The sequence below is a fragment of the Ahaetulla prasina genome, chromosome 3 (genome assembly GCF_028640845.1).
Source record: "Ahaetulla prasina isolate Xishuangbanna chromosome 3, ASM2864084v1, whole genome shotgun sequence".
Classification (NCBI taxonomy): Eukaryota; Metazoa; Chordata; class Lepidosauria; order Squamata; family Colubridae; genus Ahaetulla; species Ahaetulla prasina.
Genome location: NC_080541.1, coordinates 124,284,284 through 124,308,905, shown reverse-complemented (window position 1 = coordinate 124,308,905; position 24,622 = coordinate 124,284,284). Strand labels below are relative to the sequence as shown.

At 38.8% G+C, this 24,622-nt stretch overlaps 2 protein-coding genes across 9 annotated transcripts in view; one reads left to right on the top strand and one right to left on the bottom strand.

Annotated features, from left to right (window-relative positions):
- Nucleotides 1–15,133, bottom strand: part of LOC131194299 (torsin-1A-interacting protein 1-like) — a 22,286-nt gene extending 7,153 nt beyond the window's left edge. Inside the window, exons 1-5 of one of the 8 annotated variants that reach the window (XM_058175124.1) lie at nucleotides 14,970–15,133; nucleotides 9,402–10,023; nucleotides 7,239–7,334; nucleotides 5,165–5,233; nucleotides 2,177–2,227 (exon numbers count right to left, since the gene is read on the bottom strand). In XM_058175124.1, the coding sequence (XP_058031107.1) occupies nucleotides 2,177–2,227; nucleotides 5,165–5,233; nucleotides 7,239–7,334; nucleotides 9,402–9,879 (694 nt within the window). In that variant the 5' untranslated portion in view covers nucleotides 9,880–10,023; nucleotides 14,970–15,133. Of the gene's footprint in view, nucleotides 1–2,176; nucleotides 2,228–5,164; nucleotides 5,234–7,238; nucleotides 7,335–9,401; nucleotides 10,325–10,403; nucleotides 10,821–14,675; nucleotides 14,895–14,969 lie in introns of those variants that run through there. The other 7 variants (XM_058175122.1, XM_058175123.1, XM_058175127.1 and 4 more) reach the window with 7 other exon arrangements.
- On the top strand, nucleotides 14,164–24,622 carry LOC131194301 (torsin-1A-interacting protein 2-like). Its single transcript, XM_058175130.1, has 4 exons — nucleotides 14,164–14,409; nucleotides 17,063–17,566; nucleotides 18,457–18,591; nucleotides 20,401–24,622. Exons 1-4 carry the CDS (start codon nucleotides 14,388–14,390, stop codon nucleotides 21,207–21,209), a joined length of 1,470 nt encoding a protein of 489 aa, XP_058031113.1. The 5' UTR covers nucleotides 14,164–14,387; the 3' UTR covers nucleotides 21,210–24,622.

Genomic DNA, 24,622 nt, shown 5'->3' with positions numbered 1-24,622 from the left:
ATGACTAACCATGCCCTACAATATCCTACTCGTCAAATATTCAGGTATTTAAAACAGGGGTGAAATCTAAAATATTTTGCTACCTATTCTGTGGGTGTGGCTTGGTGGGTGGGTGTGTCCTGTGACTGAGTGGGCGTGGCCAACTCAATGTCACTCACAGCCATGCCCACTCAGTCACAACAACCCCAAGCCACACCCACAGAACCCAGTAGGGAAAAAAAATTAATTTCTATTCTGCCTTTTCCCTTTCCCTCACCAACTGTTCTCCCTTCACCTAGGCCCCGGAGCCGCCACCTGCCTCAACGGGGTCGGGGAATGTACCATTCCCCAACTCCGGCCTTTCTCCAGAGCTGCCGCCTACTCACAACCCGCTCGCCGCCTGCTCGCCCTTCGCCTTTGGTCAGGGTCAGGGGCCGGGGCCCAGGGATGCCCCATTCCCTGAGGCCCCGGAGTCGTCCCCTGCTCGCCGCTTCCTCAACCGGGTCCCCGACACCAGCCTTGTCCCGGAGCCGCTGCCCGCTCTTCCTTCGCCACACGGCATCTACTTACTTTCTTCCAGCGGCTGGCTGCCTGGAAAGGCAAGCGTCCAAAAGTTACCGGAGTTGCTCTCCTTGAATATGCCTCCTTGTTCTATGCTCTGGCTGCGCAAGCGCACACCCAACCTGCTGCTGATAAATAAATGAAATAAACTGTGTGCGCTTGCGCAGCTGGTGCATGGAACAAGCAGCAATGGCGGCGGCATATTCAAGGAGAGGGACTCCAGTAACTTTTGGACGCTTGCCTTTCCTGGCAGCCAGCAGCTGGAAGAAAGTAAATATACCCTGCATGGTGAAGGAAGAGTGGGCGGCGGCTCCGGGACAAGGCTGATGTCGGGGAATAATGCATTCCCCGACCCGGTTGAGGCAGGTGGCGAGCAGGGGGTGGCTCCGGGGTCTCAGGGGAATGAGGTATCCCTGGGCCCTGACCAAAGGCGAAGGGTGAACAGGCGGCGAGCGGGCAGCAAGTGGGTGAAGGAAGAGCGGGCGGCTGCTCCAGGGAAAGGCCGGAGTCGGGGAATGGTGCATTCCCTGACCCAGTTGTTGCAGGCGGCGGCTCTGGGGTCTCGGGGAATGGGCCCCGGCCCCTGACCTAAGGGTGAGCAGGTGGCGAGCTGCCTTCCCGGTGTCCCGGTATCCAGCTTGCAAAGGCTGGATTGCGGGCTGTGGACTGGTTCGGGGGCATGGCCAGCCAGCGATTGCTACTGGATTGGCGAACCAGAAACAATCTCCGCTACCTACTCGCCCGATCCGGTCTGATCCGGTAGCATTTCACCCCTGATTTAAACCCTTTTTAAGCTTTCTTCAAGGTTTAAGAGAAAGAAAGATCTGAAACCTTTAAGAACACAACATAAAGATTGTATTCTTGGAACAACAAACAGAAAGAAAGCTCTGCTCAAAGAAACCTATAGAGTGGACAGGATTGTAAGAAAAATAAGGACAAATAGATATTTGAAGTTTGTGACTAGATGACTTTAAACACAAGTACTAATAGTTTAAGTTGCTTCTGGCTTGAAAAGGGACCAGTAACAAAAAGGCTGTGGTATGAGACATGAGTATTGGCTGGCAGCTCCAAAACAGCACTAAAATCAGGGAACAGAGAGAGGAATTGGGAACAGTTGCCAAGAGACTATTGACATAATCTAGGCATGCACAAATAAAATCACAGATTCCTCTATCTGTCTGTCTCCTAGAGCCCACTGATATGCATCGAAGGCAAATTACCAACCTTTGTTATCAGTTCAATAAGTGACTGCAAAGTCACCCGATTTCAATCTCATAAAATACACATTGATTAAAACAGATGCTGGGAGATGAATTATTTCCACATCTATTGTAGTATTACATGGGCTGTAGAGGTAGTCCTTGACCCATTGGTCAATATAATGAAACCTGGTTAACAACCTCCATTCCCTGCTCTCTTAACAACAATGCAGTTGTTAAATGACTATGCAAGTCATTAAGCAGGGCATGGGAGCCTCTGCTCCAGGCCTTCCCCATCTGAGATTCTTTTGTGCTTCACTTCCCCTGCCGTGCAGGATCCCCACAACTTTTGGGCATACTCCTCCTCCCACTGGGTTCCCACAGGCCTTAGGCCTGTTTCCCATCCCACCAGGCCCTAGAACCTCCTCTCTACTTACCTCTCATAGATCTCTTGAGCTCAGGAGTTCGGGGCAGGGCAGGAGGATTATCTATATAATAAGTCACAGTTAGTGCAAATTCAAAAACTCCACAATATTCAATTTAGTGAGAATTGTAAATTAATACCAGGTCACATTTAATGTGATAACAAATTCAGTTAATGGGAGTCTAGTGTTTCTGAAATTGAAGCAAAGCACATGCATAGTGACAGTTTTAGATGCAGATAATCTTAATTTGTGCAAAATGGAGAAAAGAAAATTTCATGGCAGAGGAAAACAGTACAAGTTTAAAAAGAAGAAGCTCATTATTACGTTAGAGCAACAATTTAATGTAACTGAATGAGATGAATGTGGTCATAGAAAAATTAAAATAGGAGATCTTGTAATGCCTGAATCTACAGTAGATTTTTTTACTTTGTTTTCTAGAACTAGTCTGTGATTTTGTTAACCACAAATTTAAATTTTAGATATATTATTTTTTATCCTTTACTGTAACATTTCATTAATATTCATATAAAAATTATGTTTAAAAAGTTTTCATTGTTTATTTTTCTCAAACTGAAACCAATTACCTTATTTTCCATAGAAATACTACTATGAACAGTGTGAATTTGAATAACATCACCATTTCGTGGAACTCATTAACCTCACTGAGACCTACCTATATTAGGAAATTGTTATGTATCTGCTGAATTGGGCACTAATAAAAACCAATTAATAATTAGGTGATGAAACTTACTTTCATTTTTAAGGACGTTTTTCCCCCCCTTACAGATTAACATGGGTAGTCTTTTGAATTCAAATGAAAATAATTCAACTGGATTTATTCATGCAGAGTGTCTCGGCTAATCTTTATGACAATCCTAATAAGGGATTCCCTGTGAACATGGCCAATTGTTGATAGCCCCAGAGAGGTTTTTCTCTCTGGACTGTTATTTTTTCAACTTAGTAACAGAAGGAACAGGATTCCTTTTGTTTATACGATTCTCCTGGGTTAGAGAGTCCTAGAATCACCTCACAAAATCCTCCTTACCGCAGCGGTCTGAAAGAAACTTCAGAAGCTGTGCTTTGGAGCAATGGTTGAGGTGTTCAGTTGAAGTAAGGGGCTGCAATTATTTCATTGTTGATAAAGCAGACATTTTGGAATTTATTTTTCAAACAGAAAATAACTTGTGCCTTTCCTTTCTTAATGGGAATATTATCTGTATTAACTAAAAGAGATTCTTTTTAGTCACAGCCTGATCTTTTTGAAGCTCTGTACCATTTTTGAGACTCTGCTGTTAAATGACAAAGAAGATGGTTGCTGGAGGCAAACTAAAATAAGGAAGCACGGGGTTTGAAAGGTATGAATATTATAAATGATACAAAATAAGAGAAGAAGAGCAATTATATGTAGAAGGTTATCAAACCACTGAGGCAATTTCACGAATATCTGACAATGTAAAGGAATTAACTGCAACTTTGGATTACAAATCTGACACCAATCTTTATTATTATTATTATTATTATTATTATTATTATTATTATTATTATTATTATTATTATTATTATTATTATTATTTAATGCAATTTTCCTTGTTATATATAAAATTTCCATATCCACAATGGCAGTGTACTGACTGGGTACAATCTCTTTTAAATTCAAATAATAAATCTTACATACACAACAGTTATAACTATTATTCTCAAAATCTATTCACCATAATCTTCACTTATCCATTTTCCGTTATTTAATTAAACACTCTATTCAGCTTTATCAGAATTATTTAATAATATCAAGCATTATAAACATCATATAACCATCACATTTGTAACCATTATCGTCCAGGTCTATTATTCAATGTTTACTTATCCTCATTATTCAATAGTAAAAATTTGAGGCTGTAGTGTTACTACTTTCTATTATGCTAAAGAGTCAGAAGTCGAGGCCTTTTTTTTCCTTTTCCCCTATATTTTTTCCTTTTCCCTTTCCTAATTTCCCATTATTTTCATTTTCTATATATTTTATTTTCTGATAAACATACAAATTTTGTAACCAACAATCTAATAAGAGAGGACATGATGTACAGGCAGTCCTTGACTTATGACCACAATTAAGCCCCAAATTCTATTGTTAAGTGAGATATTTGTTCAGTGGGTTTTGCACTATTTTGCAACCTTTTTTGTCATAGTTGTTAAGTGAATCACTGTAGTTGATAAGTTAGTAACAGTTGTTAACAGCTGGCTTCCCCACTGATTTTACTTATCAAAAGTTGCAAAATATGATCACATCTAAACCAGTTACCAGGCATCTGAATTTTGATCACATGATCATGGGGACTCTACATTGGTCGCAAGTGTAAAAATGGTCATAAATCACTTTTTCAATTCTGTTGTAACTTTGAACAGTCACTAAATGAACTATTGTAAATCGAGGACTACCTGTACAGTATGAGGCAAAAGGAGGCAACTATGAGGTAAAATTCAGGATCAAGTAAATAGAGCTGGACTGTACTCAAAAAGCTACAAGAGGAATCATGTTTGCCTCAGAACTAATATTTATCTTCATAATCCCTTGCAAGGTGATGAAAGTTACTTGGTGAAAATTAGTTCTGTCAGGATTATGAAACTGCTGGTTGAAGAAAACACCCTGAAATCTAAAATATTTCAAGGCATCATTTTAGGGAATTTTGTATCAGGCAGTGAAATGAAAGTCAAATTCTCATAAAACAAGGTTGGTGGAAACTTGAATAAAAAACTTAATAACATGGTTAAACATATTTATGCCATCTTTTTCAATATTTTAATTTATTTTTATTTGTTCAATTTCTATGCCCACCATCTTAGTCAATTATTCTGGGCAGTTTAGTTTATTCACTATGATATATACATTTTAAAATACTCCAGAATTACCTTTGGAAACATTTATCAAATTGAAACAGAACCTAAATAATTGTACCCTTTAAATGACAAGAGATTTTTTGTTAAATTGTCACAGGTTTTATTTACCTTCTCTGGAAGGCCTAATAGGCGGTCGAACGAGATTTTCAGCCGACATTTTGATGTTATCTGTATTTTCTGTCAAAGAAAGAAGAAATAAATGAAATAAAAAATTGTTACACCTAGAGCTATCCGACAAAACAACCTACAGTTCTAATTCCCACTTGACAAAATGAGAAATAAATAGTATATACATATTTATATATTAAAAAAATCATAGGCTTTTTTGTAATGCTTTTTTCCTACAAATGTATGTATATGTAAAAAAAAAAGTACGTGTTTTTGTGTGCTATATTTGCCTGCAAATTTATTTACATGTACATGTCTGTTGTGCTATGAATTCCTCTTTCTGAAGATACATCTGGATAAACATATAATCTTGGCACCAAACACTGCAATACTGATCTCTTGAAAAAAATGATCAGAAATTATATATAATGTGTACTTGTCATTGTGTTGATACCAAAGCAAAAAGATTGATACAGATAGTCCTCTACTTATGATCTACAATTTGGAATGGAATCTCGGTTGTTGAGCAAATTTGTCACGGGACTGTTTTGCTCAATCTGCACTCCTGGTTATGATTGTTAAACAGTCCCAGTTAAGGAATACAGGATGCCTCAGGGAGATGGGGAAGGCCCTAGACGGCCTGATGCAGGACACAAGAGTTGGAAATGTGTTGCCTCCCCACCCACCTGGCCCACAAGCAGTGTGACCCACTTACCTTTCCTGTTTTTCTCAAGCTGATCACAGGAAGGTCCAGTTTGTGTGAGGTGTCGTCTTTACTATATACCAAGACCACCTAGCACCATCCTTTAAGCAGGCTCCATGCTTGCAATCCTTCAAAAGCCTCCTCCAAATTGGGCCAGTTGGAGGAGGCGGCTTCCGAAAGATCACAAGAATGGACCTGCTCCTGTGGTGTTTCAAAAGCTGCCTTCTCCAAATTGGCCAATTTGGAAACAAGAAAGCTTCTGAAGGACCATGATAGTGGGCTCTATTCTCATGGTGCTTTAGAAACCTCCTTCTGCCTTGCATAGATTGGGCACATCTATCAGCAGCTGCAGAAAAACAGCTAAGATAAGCGGGGCAGTTTGCTTGCACTGATGAGTTTGCCTTACTTGAGATGGCAGACTGAATGGCGATGAAGCTTCCTGGATCTGGGCATCTTTGCTTGGGTTGGTGGGCCCAGGGGGCAGCTGAGATGTGGGGAGGAATATACAGATAGGAAGATTTGCAGCACCCCTTTGCTTCTAAATGAAGACAGGCTGTCAAAAGGCCTGATTTTTTATCACATGACTGTGGGGGTAATTGTAACATCTGTATCTTCAGGCATAGGTCCCTTCATTCAGCATCATAACTTTGAGTGGTAACTCTTAAAGGGAAGAAGTTTGGCATAACCAGGACTCTTCCAAGAGCTGATTGCCTGGTCAAACTGAGCAATTGGGGGAGAAGGGCCTCAGGAAGAGAGGTGATCAAGAACCTGATGTTTATTCTGACTGAACTCCAGAGATCTGTGTGGAGATGGGACTGAATTCCAGAAGGACAACTATCACTGCTGCTTTCCTCCAATCTGGGTTTTATGGAAGGGTGGCTAGACAGAATGAATGGCTGTAAGTCAAGGATTACCTGTATATTAAGTCTGCTTGTCTAAGACGAAGAACTATTATGAATGTTTACAATCCTGAATCACTTATATTTTTAAAAAAATCTTTAAAAATGTAAGAACAAATCAGACTGAAGAAACCATCAGAAAAAAACATCCAGTATCTTCTATTAGCATTAAATTTGTATCTATTCCCATCAATAACAAAAGTAAGAAAACAGATCTAAATTATCTATTTTAAAGGATATGCAATATGTGTAAGATAAATAACATTTTTCAAGATTTTACTCATAATTCACCTTTATCCTCACAACTCAGTATGTTCAATATTAGAAAATGAAATGGAAACTGATCTTTGTACAGATAATTCTCGAGCTACAACCACATTTGAGCCCAAAATTTCTGTTCCTAATTGAGACATTTGTTAAGTGAGATATCATTAATTAAAAGTTCATTATCATAAAGAAAATCCAAGATTACCTGTCTGTGTTTGCATTTTGCCATTAAATTTTTTGTTGGAAGCTCTGTTTCTGACTTCACTTGAGGAACATTCTTCTAAATATGGAGTGGAAAGTCCTTTATAAATAAAGCATCAACAAATAAATATCCAGATATTATTTGATTTGTGTGCCACCCATCTCTTCTAGAGGTGATGGTTATACCATTCCTAGTCCTATGAAATGCTGTATGCATAGGCACTAAAGTATCTCTGGACAATCTTGCTACCAATGCCTCAATTTTTATATTTCAGAAATGTTTAAAAGAGAACCTGCAGATAAGTGTGATATTAAGTAAAGGGCTCCAAATCTTGGTATTTTGCAGTCTGAATGAGTGCCAGTATGTCCAAAGTAGCCATTTTATATGCAACTAAGCCTCTTGCAGAAGCCATCTTTGAACAGGCTCTTAAAAAGTTTGTGGGACCCTTGAAAAAATTAGTTCATAGTTCACAATATAAAACATAGTTTCTATATTTCAGAAATGTTTCTTTAAAAACCTTTAAACAAAATGATGGTTTCCTCACAATAACTTCTCTCACACGTCCTTTTCTTATTAGTGATTTAATTCTGGTTCAATATAATAGTTCATTTCCTTTTGCGCTGACAAAAACTATAAAAATTGAAATGATAACCCAAAGACAAGTTAAACGGTTTCTCCAAGCTTTTAGCAAATTGCATTGCACCAAATCTCACCAATTTAGCAAAATGTAACCTGCACCATATCATCTCAGGGATATTTTTTCATTTTGAAAAATAAGGATGTGTTAAAAATCACTAGATAGATAGATAGATAGATAGATAGATAGATAGATAGATAGATAGATAGATAGATAGATAGATGATAGATATGAATTCTATAGGACAGTTCATATAGGTGAGTAGAATACTAATTTTACATTTTTCTCAAAACAATGCAATTTTACAGCAGAAGAATTTAACTGAACTGCTACAAAACTTTGGAGTTTTGTGTGACATTATGTCCAATTTACTTTTTTTCCTGCCTTTTTTTGTTTTGTTCCAATACACACAAACGGAATAAACATGTATATAGCAAAACATGTGGTAATGCAATACTTTTCTGTGAGAAATACTTGATTTTCTGGAAAAATTTCTGGGGTGCCAACAATTTCGGCCATGACTGTATTGCTAGTAAGATGTGAGACAACTGCACTGGAAAACAATATACTGGGATTACCAATCGTTTTTAAAAGAATCAAAAACAAAGATATATTATCAATTCACTGTATCTTTTATTATATATGCCTATAGAATATAACTATCAATTCATAAATCACCAGCAGCATACTGGTAATTTTATTTTTGGAAAGTTATGATGAATAGATTCAATCAGGCATGGCCGAATCAGAGTAAGCACTGTTCCCGCAAGCTTCTTAGAGCAAATTTCTAAAAAGCAGAACTTTTATATATCAGTTCTGCAATAAACCAAGTCAGAAGATTTAGCTTGCATTTTCAATTCCCATAAAGGGAGGAAGACGGACTTAAGTAAACTTCCCTACAGTTCTCTTTAGCCCACTATCACACTGTTAAAATGCAGACTTTTTATACGCCGGAAATTGAGCATCAGTTTTCAGATGGCAGCATCTGGTGAGGGAAGCCTTTCTAAGGCTGTTTAGCCTGCATTATTTGGATAAGTGGTCACCCAGAAAATACAGGTAGTCCTCAACTTACAACATTTGTTGACCGTTCAAAGTCACAATGGCATTGAAAAAAGAGACGACCATTTTTCACACTTACGACCATTGCAGCATTCTTGTAGTCAGGCGATCAAAATTCAGATGCTTGGCTACTGACTCACATTTATGACGGTTGCAGTGTGTGTGGGGGTGTCATGTGAGATCTCCTTTTGAAATGTTCTGACTAGCAATGGGGGAGCCAGATTCACTTAACAACTGTCTCACTTAGCAACAGAAATCCCCGCTCAACTGTGGTCGTAAGTCGAGGACTACCTGTAGACTGAGAAATCGGGAATATTCCTAAAAGAAAGACCATTTATAACAGTACCAAAATGGCACTTTAGTAACAATACCCAAATAAAGCGAGCGTCGGAGTCACCAGCAGTCTAGACTTACCCGAAGTGGCCTCAGTGAGCGACCCAGACGTGGAAAAAGCCGCGCTGATTTCTTACCTTTGAAAGACCTAGACAGTAGCTCCTCTGTGGGGTGCTGTTGCTCGGTCCTTGCTTCCTTCTCGGGCAGCCATTCCGGTTGGAACCCCACGCTACGTTCTCCTTCCTCTTCTTCTGCAGCCGCCGCCGCCGCCGCCGCCGCCTCCATCGCCTCTTTTTCATTTTTCGCAGCATTTCTGGTAAGCCGTCTTCCCGACATCTCAAAGCCGTGAGGCCTCGGCGTACTCCCCGCGGCCGAGTGCTCGATTACTTCCTCAGAAAACCTCACTTCCCGCCGACGACCACCGCGACGGCTTCCGCCGCTGCCCTGGGAGATGGAGGCGCGCGTTCGAAAGCTGCCGCCACCGCCATTTTGGGAGGCGGTTCTCCGCAGAGGCTGTCTAGGCGTCACGTGCCATAGGAACATCCTCTCCTCGTCCCCGCCCGCCTGGCTCTGGCGGGGGGACTCAGAGGAGGTCGCTAACTTTCCACCGGGCATAGTTCTAACCTCGCCAATCCTTTCTGGGTGGTTTTTCTATCGCCGGTGTCCGCGGCCACCCCGGGGACTGACCTTCAGCGTCGCCGTCTTCTTTCTTTCTTTTTAATCGATTTCCACCAACCAACTTTCATTCTACGCTGCAGGCTGAAAAGAGAAACGAAAGCCAATATTGTACTGGTTTAATCCTTCGCACTTGTTCCTTAGTTCTCCTTCTCAACCCCCTTATTTGTCGTCCTCTTCCCCTGTAGCTTCTTAGCAGGAGCAAAGCAGTCAATTTAATCCTTTCCCTGGGTGAAAGTTAACTTGATCCTCTTCAAGGTCCTATATTTTTGACGGACAGCCGCTCCTGGCCCGGTCATCTGCTTTTTCCTTTCCCGAGGAGAACAACAGACAGATAGGACAGCAACAAAAAAACAAGAGTAAGACCAGCTAAATTTTATTCTCCTCCCCCCCCCCCTTATGGGTTGTCTCGAGAAAAAGGATTGCCCCGAAAACTAAAGCCAGATAAGTATCCCACACAGTACCTAGTCCACAAACGGCAAGTAAAGAGTTGGCTCAGCCCAGCATCTGCTTAAAAAAGTAAATAGGTCACCGGGAGGCGACTAATTTTAAAGTAACCTCCCAATTGATTTAGCTAAACCAAATAAATACTTTGATTCTGCATCTTTGTATACCATCTGTTAATAAGGAAAAATTATTTGGAAAACAGTATTTTGGAAATGGCAATTTCCAAAGAAGGCTGCTGCAATTCAAACTCAAGGAGTAAAGAACTACATATTGTTGTCTATTCATGCTACTATATAAACGTATAAGGTACCCTTGAGATTTATATTGACTGTTTCCTAATATGATTTGATTGCTTATTTGTACCCTGTGACTATCATTAAGTGTTTTGTACCTTATGATTTTGATGAATGTATCTTTTGTGTACACTGAGAGCATATGCATCAAGACAAATTCCTTGTGTGCCCAATCACACTTGGCCAATAAAGAATTCAATTCTGTTCTGTTCTGTTCTATTCTAAACACAGAATAATAATACTGAGATTCTATGGTTTGCACTAGGAACTGGCTAACTTTGTCAAGGCTGATATTCACCACGTTTATTAGAGGGAGACAAGCAGGGAATTGAACAAGAACCCCAGAAAAAGACAATGATGAACAACTTGGGCATTTCTGGGCCAAAAAGACCTGCATCATTGTGTCTAGGTAGTCTTCAGGAGTCAAAGGGCCTCTGGTGGCTCAACAGACGAATGCAGTCTGTTATTAACACAGATGCTTGCAATTACTGCAAGTTCAAGTCCCACCAGGCCCAAGGTTGACTCAGCCTTCCATCCTTTATAAGGTAGGTAAAATGAGGACCCAGATTGTTGGGGGCAATAAAAAGTTGACTTTGTATATAATATACAAATGGATGAGACTATTGCTTAACACAATGTAAGCCGCCCTGAGTCTTCGGAGAAGGGCGGGATATAAATTCAAATTAAAAAAAAAATCAACTTAACTGCACTTTTCTTAAACTATTATGTATATTAACTTCAATAGGTTTATTATGCAGCAATCCTTGCATGCTCAGGGTCTCAGTATTTTTTGAAATTCATAGATGTGTGCTAGACAATGCAATCATTTTTCTAAAATAATAATTGATAAGATATCCATCTCAGATCCTGCTATCAACACTGAAATGATAGCTTTATTCAATAGTACCTTTTTTGCTTACATTGAGATTCAACATTAGAAAAACTGAGACCAAGCTAAATATTTAGCAAGTTATAGTAGTTATTTCTTGCCTTTTAAAATTCTACCAGTGCACATTTTTCTGTAGATTTCTATGTGCAACTGTGATCCCAAATAAGTATGCACAAGACTATGTTCTTATTGTGAGATCCTATACATGTCTACTCAACCCCTTTTGAGTTCAGTAGGACTGATTCTTGTTAAGTGACTATACGTAGGAATGCAGAATTAATACTTTTCTGTACTTAATAATATATTCTTTTCATGTTTTGCTATCATTGTATTGTATCTTAATTTTCTCAAATATAATTCATCATAGTCAGAGTTTATTAGCCTGGACATAGTCTTAAACCTATTTGCAATTCCAAAATTTTGTTAACTGTAATTGTTCCTAAATGAATTCTTATATGTACAAAAGTTTATTTTAACCCAAAAACCCTGAATTTATTATTCCAAAAAATTACCCTTCAAACTTTTTATTGACATAAAAAGTCAATTTTTATTACTGTCACAAACCAACATTACAAATAAAAGCATTAAAAATACTAGAAAAATAAATGACAAATTAATATATTGCGATTGGTAGTGGGTTATCAGTGGGCAGTTAAGAGTCTGCATGCAGCATAACAGAAACTAGTCACATTCAGAAAAACTACTTCATATTGATATGATAACAGCAGTTGCACATAAAAGAGATCAGTATTCCCCGATATTTTATTAGGTAAGGTTGAGTCCATGAATCCTTATAGAAGATAACAGAATGTGTTATCACTATAACAGAATGTGAGCTATATTTTCAATGGCCCCTTGTCCCCTTCTCTCAGCTCGTTGGGGTTTTTTTTGTAATGGCCCTCCCAAAGTGTTGTAAGAAGTGCTATTGTAAGGTTAATGCTCATTGGATTTTTGGGATGGTTATTTGATATAAATATCCCACTGTTTTAAAAGGAGGAGTTTGACTGCTCAAATAAAGATTCTTGGTAAGAATAGTGCAGTCTAATCTTGTTGGATTTCCAGATCTTTAGTATGTTGCTTAAGTGCACAAGATGGTTATCTTTTTCCATACCTCAAACGTGATAACTTGATAGTTTAAGAATATAAAATTATGACGAATGTAAAATAATGGAATCCTTTAGAGAATGCCCCCTCTTTTTAAGGGAGCAACCGCAAAGGCAATAACTTCTATAGAACTAAGGAGAAATTTTCTGACAATTAGAACAATTAATAAGTGGAACGACTTGCCTGCAGAAGCTGTGAATGCTCCAACACTGGAAATTTTTAAGTAAATGTTGGATAACCATCTGTCTGAGATGGTGTAGGGTTTCCTGCCTGGGCAGGGGGTTGGACTAGAAGGCTTCCAAGGTCCTTTCCAACTCTGTTGTTATTATATAGGAAAGAATCCCATTCATAAGAAAAGGGCTCAAATAATGTTTTCAACACCAAGCCATGAATTGATCAAATTAGGTAAAACAAGCCACCAAAAGTTAGAATTGATTAAATTATCTATTGGATTATTTAAGATCCCCCTCTTTTTGCTAGCTTCCTTGCAAAACTGACAAACCAGAGACATGCAGTAAGAAACTCCTAACAATGATAGGATTAGAAAGGTAATAGCTGAGTTTCCTTCCTTCTTCCAGCATCACTTGTTAGCTATTTGCACCAGTAAGAACAGAGTTCGGATTTGGCTTAGGCCAACAACTGCATATCATACATCCTGATACAGTTCTTGTGAACAAATTCAGAGAGGAACAAAAACTCCATAGTGTAACCCTCTTCTATTGGGACAATTTCTTGCAGTTTTGAAGAAATGGCTGAGAAAAGAACAAAGCTTGGAAACTGATGGCCTTTCATCTATCCCTATTTACCAAAACTCTGCAGAAAGATTGAAATTAAGACAAGCATGATAATTTCTCCTTTCAGTAATTCTCATCTGCTACTATCTCTGCCATTCATCCCCAATCTTCCACTTTATATGGTATTTGACTTCCAAAGGAAGTCAGACAAGACTATTGGTCTTTGTGAGACCCAGCTGTCTTTACATATTTGCACATTCCTACTTTGACACACTCATGTGAGCTATGATCCATCATAGCTGAATGCAAAGACCCATAATTCAGAATTCTATATCCAAATTTAATTTCACTGTCTCTTTTGCAAACACACCTCCTTTATGAACAGGAATCACATTGGGACAAAGAATCAGCAATGTATTTGCTTTCAAAACGCTACAGTTCTAATTCATCCAAAACCAGCAACATTTCAATTGTTTTCATCCATATGTACATAACTATTAAAAAAGCAGAAGCCCTAATTTACTTTATCATTGTTAAGTCAATATTTTGTCCTTCCAAAGAAAGCTATCAGCAATCTATAGCTATCCTGCCTTGCTCAATAGATAAGGCTTAACAGAGGCACTGCTGAGTGAGGAAAAAATCCTCCATAAAACAGAACATTCCAAAGTGGAATGAACATTGGCCGAGGCGACAACCTTACAAAGAAACGTCATCGAATCAGCTATTGAAAAGGCGGCTCCCATGGATTGCTTTCCCTCAGTCATGGAAGAATAGGGGGGGGAAACTACACCTCCCAGCATCCCTCTGCAAGGCCTTGTCTTGCGGAACAAACCATTCGGTTAGTAGGAATTAAGGATTCTGGGACCGTTGTACGTTCGGCTTCACGGAAGTTATCTAAGGAGTTTCGGTTTAGTTTTAGGAAGATAGGATCTGAATACAATCCTTGTCTCCTTTCACACGACGAAGGACGGAGCAACGTGCATGACTAACTTTATGCAGAAAGGTAAGTCTCGGTTTTTTCACTTTCGGGTTTTTTGGGTTTTTTTTCGGTTGGGGAGGGGAGGGGAGGGGCGGGGAGGAGGAGAAGGACGCGGTTCCAAATTCCCACAACTCTGTTCAGGCAGAGATTTACTTGCGATTATCTAACGATCCGTTGCAGTTCTGCATAAGGATGGCCTTTGCCGTTATGTCTTTCTGTTCCAGTCTTGGGCTACTAGTAAGCACTAAGCTCGAGGTAGTTAAAAGCTGAAAAAGTAGCACCGAAAGTACCTCTGGAACCCTCTGCAGATCAGCGAAGGGGATCCATTCAGTCTCTTGATAGAAATGAGAATTCCCGGATTGGAGGAAGGGGGACAGCGAGAGGCGTTTTGGACTTAGCGCCCGCCGAAGGCTGACGAGCTAACGTGGCCAGGGCGAGTCCAAGGTGAGAATTGGAGGCGATTTCCTGGAGGCTTCCTGGGCGATAACCACCTGAAAGAGTCTTTAGATAATTTTTTCCTGTTTCAGGTTAATTTTCCAAAATTAAGAGGAGACCGTTCTCTTTCCCATTCAAGTACTACTCACCAGCTTGGACAGTTATGGATGTAGTAATTGGACAAACCTAAAATACCGTCTTCAACTATGTTGCTCTTGCTTTCCATAATAGTTACCCTGTTTTAATTCTCCTGTCTTCCGTGTTGCATGGAGGCATCTGTATTTAGAAACAAACCACACCCCAACTTCAAATAATTGTGGCTTCTGCATAATTGGAGAATAACCTAGGGACATAATGAAGGCTTCCTGCATCCTGGGGCAAAGAATTGAGTGGGAACTGCCTGGTCAGGATCTCCCATTAACTTTTTTATTCTCTCCATTGACTAAAGAGAAATTGTCTTGGGCTGCCCATAAACTATATAATATAGTTAATATATATAGCTAACAAACTTCTTTTTGTTATGTTTTTTTTTTGTTATTTTGTGAGGAACATTACTAGCTATCCAGGGCCACATAGGGGCTATGGGTTGGACACAGCTGATCTAATTCATCCATCCAGAGCTACCTTTTTTTAATGAGGTGAGACATGATCTGAGTCACTTGCAATACAAAATATTTAGGCATCATGTAAAGATACAGAGTGTGGTAGGTACCTGTTTTATAAATCTGGACCTTTCCATTATGAAGTGGTTTTTTTCCTGTCTAAATGTGAGAAAAATTGATAGCTGCAAGCTGGAGGAATCGTGCTTAGATCATTTATTCAGCTGGAGGCATTTGAATGTCTGAAGTTACTGGAGAGACATAAGTGACATTAACTCTATCTTTAAAATTCTAAGACAATTGGTTTTTTCTCAGAAGTTTAAAAGAAAGTTTACAGCTTTGAAATCTTAACAGAAAGGTAGGATATAAATCAGGGGTGAAATCTAAAAATTTTCCCTACCAGTTCTGTGGGCGTGGCTTGGTGCTCAGATGACTGGGTGGGCATGGCCAATAACAATCAGTAATAAAAATAATAAAGTATAAAAAAGAATAACAGGTACCAAAAACTAAATTTCACACTTTACACACACACAACACAACACAACACAACTGACTCACACGCAATGTAAAAGCAGCTGCACTTCACACTTCACACAGCCACAAAAAGCTCAAAAACTAACTTTCACACTTTACACACACACAACTGACACACACACACACAAAATACCACATATAGCTTTCTGAGATTTTGTGTGTTTGTGTAGTTAGAGTGAAACACTACAGAAACACACCAAATCTCAGAAAGCTGCACAAATATTTTATTATTTTATTTTATTTTATTTTATTGTGGACTTCAATTCCCAGAGTTCCTCAGCCAGACAGCATTAATCGCTCAGTGGTGAAATAGATTAGCTAAGTTTAAATTAGTTCAGTCTGGTGCTAAAAGCGAAACTGGAGCTTCCCGGCTGTGAGAAAAGTCATGAGGTCGATCAGTAATCAGGTAAGTGTCTTAGACTCTTTTAAAAGGAGTTTTTCTACATGTTTTCTACAGAAAACAGGTTTTTTAAGGTTCTGCTGATGAGGAACTCAGGTGAGATCCCCAGAGTAGCCTTTAAATTTTTTTTTTTTAAGTTTAAAGGCTGCCGATCTCAGCTGAGGGGCGGGATCCTCAAAGGCTTTTTTTTACTTTTAAAGTCAGGTTTCGGCTGAAGCAAAACTTTCTTTTAAAAGTAAAAAAAACCAAACCCTGTGCTGATGGTGTGGCTCAGCAGAGGCAGGGGGGCGGGGCCAGGGATTTTTGCTACCGGTCCTCCGAACCAGCAGCTGCCATCGCTACCGGATCACGGGAGCCGAGCCTGTCCAATCTGGGAGCATTTCACCCCTGATATAAATATAGAGAGAGCATTGGTTGGCAAAAACAGTGATTTTTTTTAAAACTGATAAAATATTTACTGATAAGATATTTGGAAGCTGTGTTTCAGGCAAAAGCTTCCACTGTGGCCTCTGAAGAATAACAAGGCCAATGTGAAAATAAAGATTATTAAAACACTTAAAGAAAGCTAGAAGCTGGTGAAAAATAAGCATTTATAATAATTCACTGGAAATACAGTGTTTTGGTTCCTTTATGCTAGAAAGCAAATAGTTTTGATCACATAACAACTTAAAAGTTACTGAAACCATATTTTGTATGTTACCCCATACAGACTTTCCTGAAGAAGAAAAAGAAAAGTCTATGTCAGAAAGGCAGATGACTCTTCAGCCTCCCAATGTAGAAAATATCTCAGCCAGTCTTCAACAGGATGAGGCTGAAGAAACAAAAGAGGATTCTTTGGGAGACAAACGGTCAAATTCTGATGGACTCCCACTCGGAACAGAGGATATTGACGCTACAGAGTATGGTGATGCTACAGAGTCCATTGTAAGGATTCCATCTGATTCTGCTGGTTTACCTGATAGTTGTGTAGATACAAATTTGTCGAATTCTTTACATAAAAAGACAGAGTGTTCCACCGATACTGACCTCCTAGATTTTCAGAAAGAAGAGAAATCTTTAACAGAGACTGTTCCAGAAGATAAAATCAGTTCACAGGGCCAGCAAAGCCAGGACTCTCCAAAACATACTGAAGAAACAAAAGAAGATGATTTGGACAAGGAAAACGAAACAGTTCAAAATCTTGAAGACGTAGAGAAGGCATACCTGGTTGCAGGTAAAACAATTAATGAGAAAATACAACAACATATTGTATATTTAACTGCAAACATATAAGACAAATGGGGTTGACAAACTCCCATGTCAAATTAGACAAGTGGAATAAAATATTTGACATTGGTCCAAGTTACATAAACATGATTCTAATTACATTTTTCTAGTTGCAGTTAGTGCTGATAAGTAAACTTTTGTTGCAGTGTTTCTTCAGATGAGAACTTTGCTAAGATTTATAAACTATAAAGAGTAAAGGTTGCTAAAAATCCCTCTTTTTTACGGTAGTACACGTTTTAAGGAAAGACATATCAGTGCCCAATAGATTGAGTGTCCTATTTAGTTCTGTACACTTACTATAAAATCAAAACAAAGCTGATCAAATAAGCCATGCGGTAATTAATAAAATTCAAGTCTTGAAAATATCATTTGTAGTAACCATAACTATTTACTGTGTAAAACTAAGGGTGTTCCACGTAAATCAGGTAAATTTTAAAAAAACCATTATCTTGTTATAACTAGGGACCATTTTATTTATTTAATTTATTTAATTTATTTACATTTTATATCCCGCCCTTCTCCGAAGACTCAGGGCGGCTTACACTATGTTAAGCAATAGTCTTCATCCATTTGTATATTATATACAAAGTCAACTTATTGCCCCCAACAATCTGGGTCCTCATTTCACCTACCTTATAAAGAATGGAAGGCTGAGTCAACCTTGGGCCTGGTGGGACTTGAACCTGCAGTAATTGCAAGCAGCTGTGTTAATAACAGACTGTCTTAGCAGTCTGAGCCACAAGAGGCCCCTGGTGAAATCTTCATTTAAAAATAGATTAATAATTGGACAGGTTGTTTCTTATAATACTGATGTGCTTTTTTTTTCTTATTTAAAAGATGTACAACATACAACATCCAAACTAGTGCCTGAATTCTATTCTCAGAAGACAATTGAATGCTTTACACCAGAAGTAAATCAACAGAACTCAGTGAAAAAGCTGGTAAATAATTCTCAGTCTCATCAAGATAATGGTAAGAATATTCTTGATTTTTTACAAAGCTTATCAAATAAGCCATACAATAATTAATGAAATTCAACTCCCGATAATATTTGTAGTAACCCTCGCTCTTTTCTTTATTTTATTTTATTTTATTTTATTTTATTTTATTTATAGATTTATAGATTTATTTTACTGGGTAAAAAAAGGATATAGCTAAATCGAGTAAAATGAAAAAAAGCAATATCTTGCTGTAACAAGGAACCATGAAATCTTCACTTAAGCATGATATTTTAATACATTAGAAGCTTTGCAGTCAAAATTGGGCTTAATTGCTCCTTGCCTATACATACATACATACATACATACATACATACATACATACATACATACATACATATTCGTAGGTTTTCACGGGTATAGGTATGTAGGTCTTGGCATATTCGGGTCTTTTCCCGTGTAAGTTTGAGAGTATCTTGGTGACGCTTCAACGAGGTCTCACTCCTCATCTTCAGGCTGGTGCTTTCGGCTTCGTGCTTCTGCGAGCAAAGAGTGATCAGAGCTTCTGTCTCTCTATAAATATTAGTGGGGAGGTGGGGAGGGTTGCTGTGAGTGGGTTGGTTGGCTGTGTGGTTGCATCTTGATTGGTAGATGGAGTGGGTGTTTCCAGATTGGTCGGCTGTTTCGTAGCATCCTGTGTGGGTGTGGTCCTAATCTTTTGTTCCTGAGCTTTGGTGTTGTGGCTTCTGGAGTTCTTTGATGTGATGTCTTGAGCAGATGGCTGTGATGCAGCATCCCGGGTTTTGGTTTGGCTCTGAGTCCAAGGTCTTGTCATGTGTTCCTGGCGTCATGTGTTTCTTGTCATGTGTTCCTGAAGGAACCAAATTAATCTCCAAAACTGAACACTATAACAAGAGAATAATTATGGAAGCCATCGAAATAGAGAAACACCCCCACAACATGAACAAACGGGACAACACCTCCCCCCTACCAGACATTTGGAAACTAGCCTTAGTCAACAAATGAGTCCCAGCCACGAAAATTGACACTGGACCCAGGATAACACACAACGCCACCACCAATCATCCTCACCAGATTCAAACCCAAACCCATCCCACAGATGAAACACAACCACCATTCAGAAGCCAGACCATGCTGGCACCACTGGCCGCTGTGCCCCCCTTCGATCCCCACACAAAGCAAGCTGACAGTCGCCAGGAACACATGACAAGACCTCGGACTCGGAGCCAGACTAAAACCCGGGATGCTGCATTACAGCCATCTGCTCAAGACATCACATCAAAGAACTCCAGAGGCCACAACACCAAAGCTCAGGAACAAAAGACTAGGACCACACCCACACAGGATGCTACAAAACAGCCGACCAATCTGCAAACACCCACTCCATCTACCAATCAAGATGCTACCACACAGCCAACCACCCGCTCACAGCAACACTCCCCACTTCCCCACCAGTATTTATAGAGAGACAGCAGCTCAGATCACCCTTTGCTCGCAGAAGCACGAAGCCGAAAGCATCAGCCTAAAGATGATGAGTGAGACCTCGTCAAAACGTCGCCAAGATACTCTCAACCTTACACAGGAAAAGATCTGAATATGCCAAGATCTACCTACCTACCTACCTACCTACCTACACACACACACACACACACACACACACACACACACACACACACACACACACTTGTCTTTGAGATATGAGATATTTCCATTAATAATAAATTACTTAAGTCTTTGGTATGTGACTTTTGTCCTTGTGTGATGTTGTTTTCTCAATGATTTTCTCTTTCTTCACTCTCCACTCCCTGCCCTTAATTATTAGGCTTTCTCCGCTACGGAGTTTTTCTGGCAATAATGGTGGCGTTGATTGCAATTTTTATAAGTTGCCGTTGTTACTACAATTTACACCCTCCAAGTATGCAGAAAAATCCAGTGGTGGAGGTCTTCCTATCAAAGTTCAGTCCACTGAAAGACATCTTCCCAGGTCAGAGTCCTCACCTGTGGGGACGAGTACAGAAAATATTGCAGAAACACCTTAATACATCCTACCACACTGAACCCGCTATCTTAATCTTTACTGCTGCCCAGGAAGCTAAATCAACTCTGAAGTGTCTGAGCACCCAGATTGCCAGTGCCTATTCATCATCCCTGGGAGGCAGCACAGTCCACGTAGATGGAATTTCTAAATCCACTCTAAGCAATGATCTTGCAAAGCTAGCCGTTGATGAGGAGCTGAGCGTTGGTTTCCATGGAGGAGGAAAGGCAGCAGTAGTACATCAGTTTGAATCCCTGCCTGCAAGTTCCACTTTAATCTTTTACAAATACTGTGACCATGAGAGTGCTGCTTTCAAAGATGTGGCACTGATTTTGACAGTTTTGCTGGAGAATGAGACGTTGGATCCTACCATTGGTCTACAGATTGTGGAGGAAAATGTGCGGGACTTCCTCTGGGCCAAATTCACAAACTCTGATTCACCCAGTTCTTATGATCTTATGGATACTGATAAGCTAAGTGGGCTCTGGAGTCGCATATCCCACTTAGTCGTGCCTGTATGTCCTGTGCCATTTATAGAAGATAATGGCTGCTTTCAACAAGTGGAAAATAAAGAAGACTTCACTTTTAAAAATTAAAGGAAAAAGAGGAACCCACTTTCCTTCTGCAGTTTTCCGAAAGATTTGCACAAATCAGATTTTTTTTTGATTGCCTGAAAGGACTAGAGATATTAAGAGGAAACAAACCAATTTTAAATAAATCATGCACTGTGATGCTGGTTTTGATTATGGCTTTCATAACAAACCAGAAAAGAAATTACTGAATTGATTTTATTGTTGAGTTGGCATTTGCAATGCAGTTTAATGCAATATTTTTAAAGATGGGTAACTAGTATAGTTTGCACATTTATATTTTCAGAACGAATTTGCCATTGGAGGAAAATGGAAAGACTACTCTTAAAATCTTTCTTCGGTTTTTTATAAATAGAATGGATAGCTTATTCTAGAACTCTTAATTGGCAGGTAAGAACTCTAGTAATTAACTGGTGATTATGTGAACTCCTCCTAAGCAAACACTACAAAGTTCAGCTTATTTGCACAAGACCTCCTATTAATTCAGCCAACTTACTAAAAATTAGATGCTGATATTAAAGCTAATTGCAAAATAAACTACATAATTTTCTGAATTTATGCAGTTAATATATTGAATTTATAAAAACTTTCTTTTAATACAGACTCCATGGATTGAGATGTCAAATATGTAAAATGCACTGTATTTGTGCATCTATGGCATATTTTCTAAATGGTAATTCTAAAAATAGCTTTTACTATAATGTGATACTCTACTCTCTATATAAAGAAGCTATTATATATTGCATGTTTTCTCAATTTTGGTGATTTTTAATTTATGATGCAAAGTGCAATTCCTTCCAAAGGTACAATATAAATATCCTATTGGGAACAGAATATGATGCCTCATGATCAGTCAGTATGTTTCATTTCATATAATTTAGTATTTTTTCAGCCACTGATTAGGACTCTTGGACTTATCTGGATATCTTGGCATTGAAGCAGAGGTGGTTTTCAGCAGGTTCTGACCAGTTCTGGAGAACTGGTAGCGGAAATTTTGAGTAGTTCGGAGAACCAGTAGTAAAAATTCTGACTGGCCCCGCCCCCATCTATTCTCTGACTCCAAATCCCAGCTGATCAGGAGGAAATGGGGATTTTGCAGTAACCTTCCCCTTGAGTGGGGTGGGAATGGAGATTTTACATATCTTTCCCCTGCCATGCCCACCAAGCCATACCCACCAAGCTACGCCCACAGAACCGGTAGTAAAAAAATTTGAAACCCACCACTTCATTGAAGGTGGCTGAAAGTTCTTAGAACTGCTACTGTAAAAAAAATGAAAGGGATATAGTTGGAAAAGCTACCTTAGAAATTACGTAAGTATAATTCAATTCCATTCTAGTAATAAATTGGGACTACTGGTAGGTATCTAGTTAGTGACTACTAAGTTCAGAGATTTTTTAAAAATGATGTAGTTGCTTCACTGAAGTGGGTTAACAAACATACAAATGTCTTTAGAGAATTGACAGCCTAAACTTATGATAGCTGCAGTATATAGAAAATATTCCTACCTCACTTTATAGCTCTTCATCTTTAGAAAGGTCAGATCTGAAGCAATATAATGCCATCTAGTGGTTGTATTATGGCAAAAGTGCATCTTTGTGTAACTCGAGTCAACCTCTATAGATAGTCCTCAACGTATGACCATTCATGTAACAACTCTTCAAAGTTACAAGAGTACTTGAAAAGTGATTGATGTCCAGTCCTCACACTAATGGCTGTTGCAGTGTTCCTGAAGTCACATGATCAAAATTCAGGAATTTGGCAATTGACGTGTATTTATGATGATTGCAGCCTGGTATCATATGATCATCATTACCTTCTCAAGAGGTTTCTGACAAAGTCAGTGGGGAAAACTAGATTCACTTAACTGTGTGATTCACTTAAATGCAGCAATAAAGGTTTTAAAATCAGGCACAACTCGCGTAACAATTGGCTTTGCTTAGTGACAGAAGATCTGGTCCCGACTGTTTTCTTAAATTGAGGACTGCCTGTATTTTTCTGTGGATTATGGATATCTTACATGGTTGGTAATGCATTAATGTTTTTTCATATAACTTTAAAACATGAATCTCACACTATAATTAAGTGGTTGTCATTCATTACATTATTATATTGCCAAATCATGATAGAATTCCTGTCTGTTAACTGCAGCATGAAACCATCAATTCTAAGTTTAAAACCTTCCGGTTGCATTAAAATGACAGGATACATATTCAAAATTTTAAATGTTTAAATACGGTTTTTATATGGAAGAGAATATATTTCTCTTATTAGCTGATAAATTAATTAGCCAAGAACCAGTTTGGTGTAGTGATTAAGGTGCTATAGAAACTAGAAACTAGGAGAGTCTGAGTTTTAGACCTCCTTTAGGCATGAAAGCTGGTTGGGTGATTTTGGGCCAATTGCTTTCTCTCTCAGCCAACCCACAAGGTTGTTGCTACAGGAAAAACATTAGGCAGGAATACAGATAGCAATAGCAATAGCACTTAGACTTATATACCTCTTCACAGTGCTTTACAACCTTGTCTAAGCGGTTTACAGAATCAGCCTATTGCCCCCAACAATCTGGGTTCTCATTTTACCAACCTTAGAAAGATGGAAGACTGAGTCAACCTCGAGCCAGTGAGAATGAAACTTTTGGCAGTCAGCAGAATTAGCCTGCAATACTGAGTCCTTCGGGAGATAGGGCGGTATATAAATACGATTAATAAATAAATAAATAAATAAATAAATAAATACATTCTAACCACTGTGCCACTACAGATAGTCCTTGTTAACCGACTACTTATTCAGTTATGATTAGAAGTTACGACAGAGCTGAAAAAGATTATGACCAGTCTTCAAAGTTGGTCCCCGTGGTCATCTGATCATGGTTCAGGCACTTTGCAACCAGTATACATCAACCGTGGAGTCATGGTAGGAGAGAGAAAATCAGACAACAAGATTAGATCTCTCTGGACCTTTAGTCAAATCCAAACCTAAAATAGGATGAAGTTTCTTCATATCCAAGAATTACCCTTTCAATTGCCATAATCAAGACATTCAGCTGAGGTTCAAAATTTGACACAAAATCTCAAAATACAGCAGTTTATTTTTGTTGATATTTCTGTTCCCCTTCCTTTTTCTTCCCTGAAAAAGTTATCTCATTCCCTGGTTTTCATCTTTCAGTATTTATATTTCAAGATTCTGGGTAGGTCTACAGAGAACAGCACTGTTTCTTTTTTGTGCTCTTTGGTTTCTGCTTTGACATCTAAAGTTCGTTTTTGATGATAGTATTTTTGTTACACAAACCCTAGCTTTAAGATTACCTTTCTAACTAGAGCTGTGAATTTCAACAAGAGTAAATTATATTTTGCTGTTCAAATAAAGTAATATATCTTTAATTTTACTTTTTTTTTCAATGAACACTTTAGGGCTATGA

What these genes read in the sequence shown, in the direction of transcription:
- LOC131194301 (XM_058175130.1), top strand. Translation starts at nt 14,388, where the DNA reads ATGACTAACTTTATGCAGAAAG. An exon ending in GACTAACTTTATGCAGAAAG is followed by an intron (nt 14,410 to 17,062) that starts GTAAGTCTCGGT and finishes TACCCCATACAG; the next exon opens with ACTTTCCTGAAGAAGAAAAA. An exon ending in GAAGGCATACCTGGTTGCAG is followed by an intron (nt 17,567 to 18,456) that starts GTAAAACAATTA and finishes CTTATTTAAAAG; the next exon opens with ATGTACAACATACAACATCC.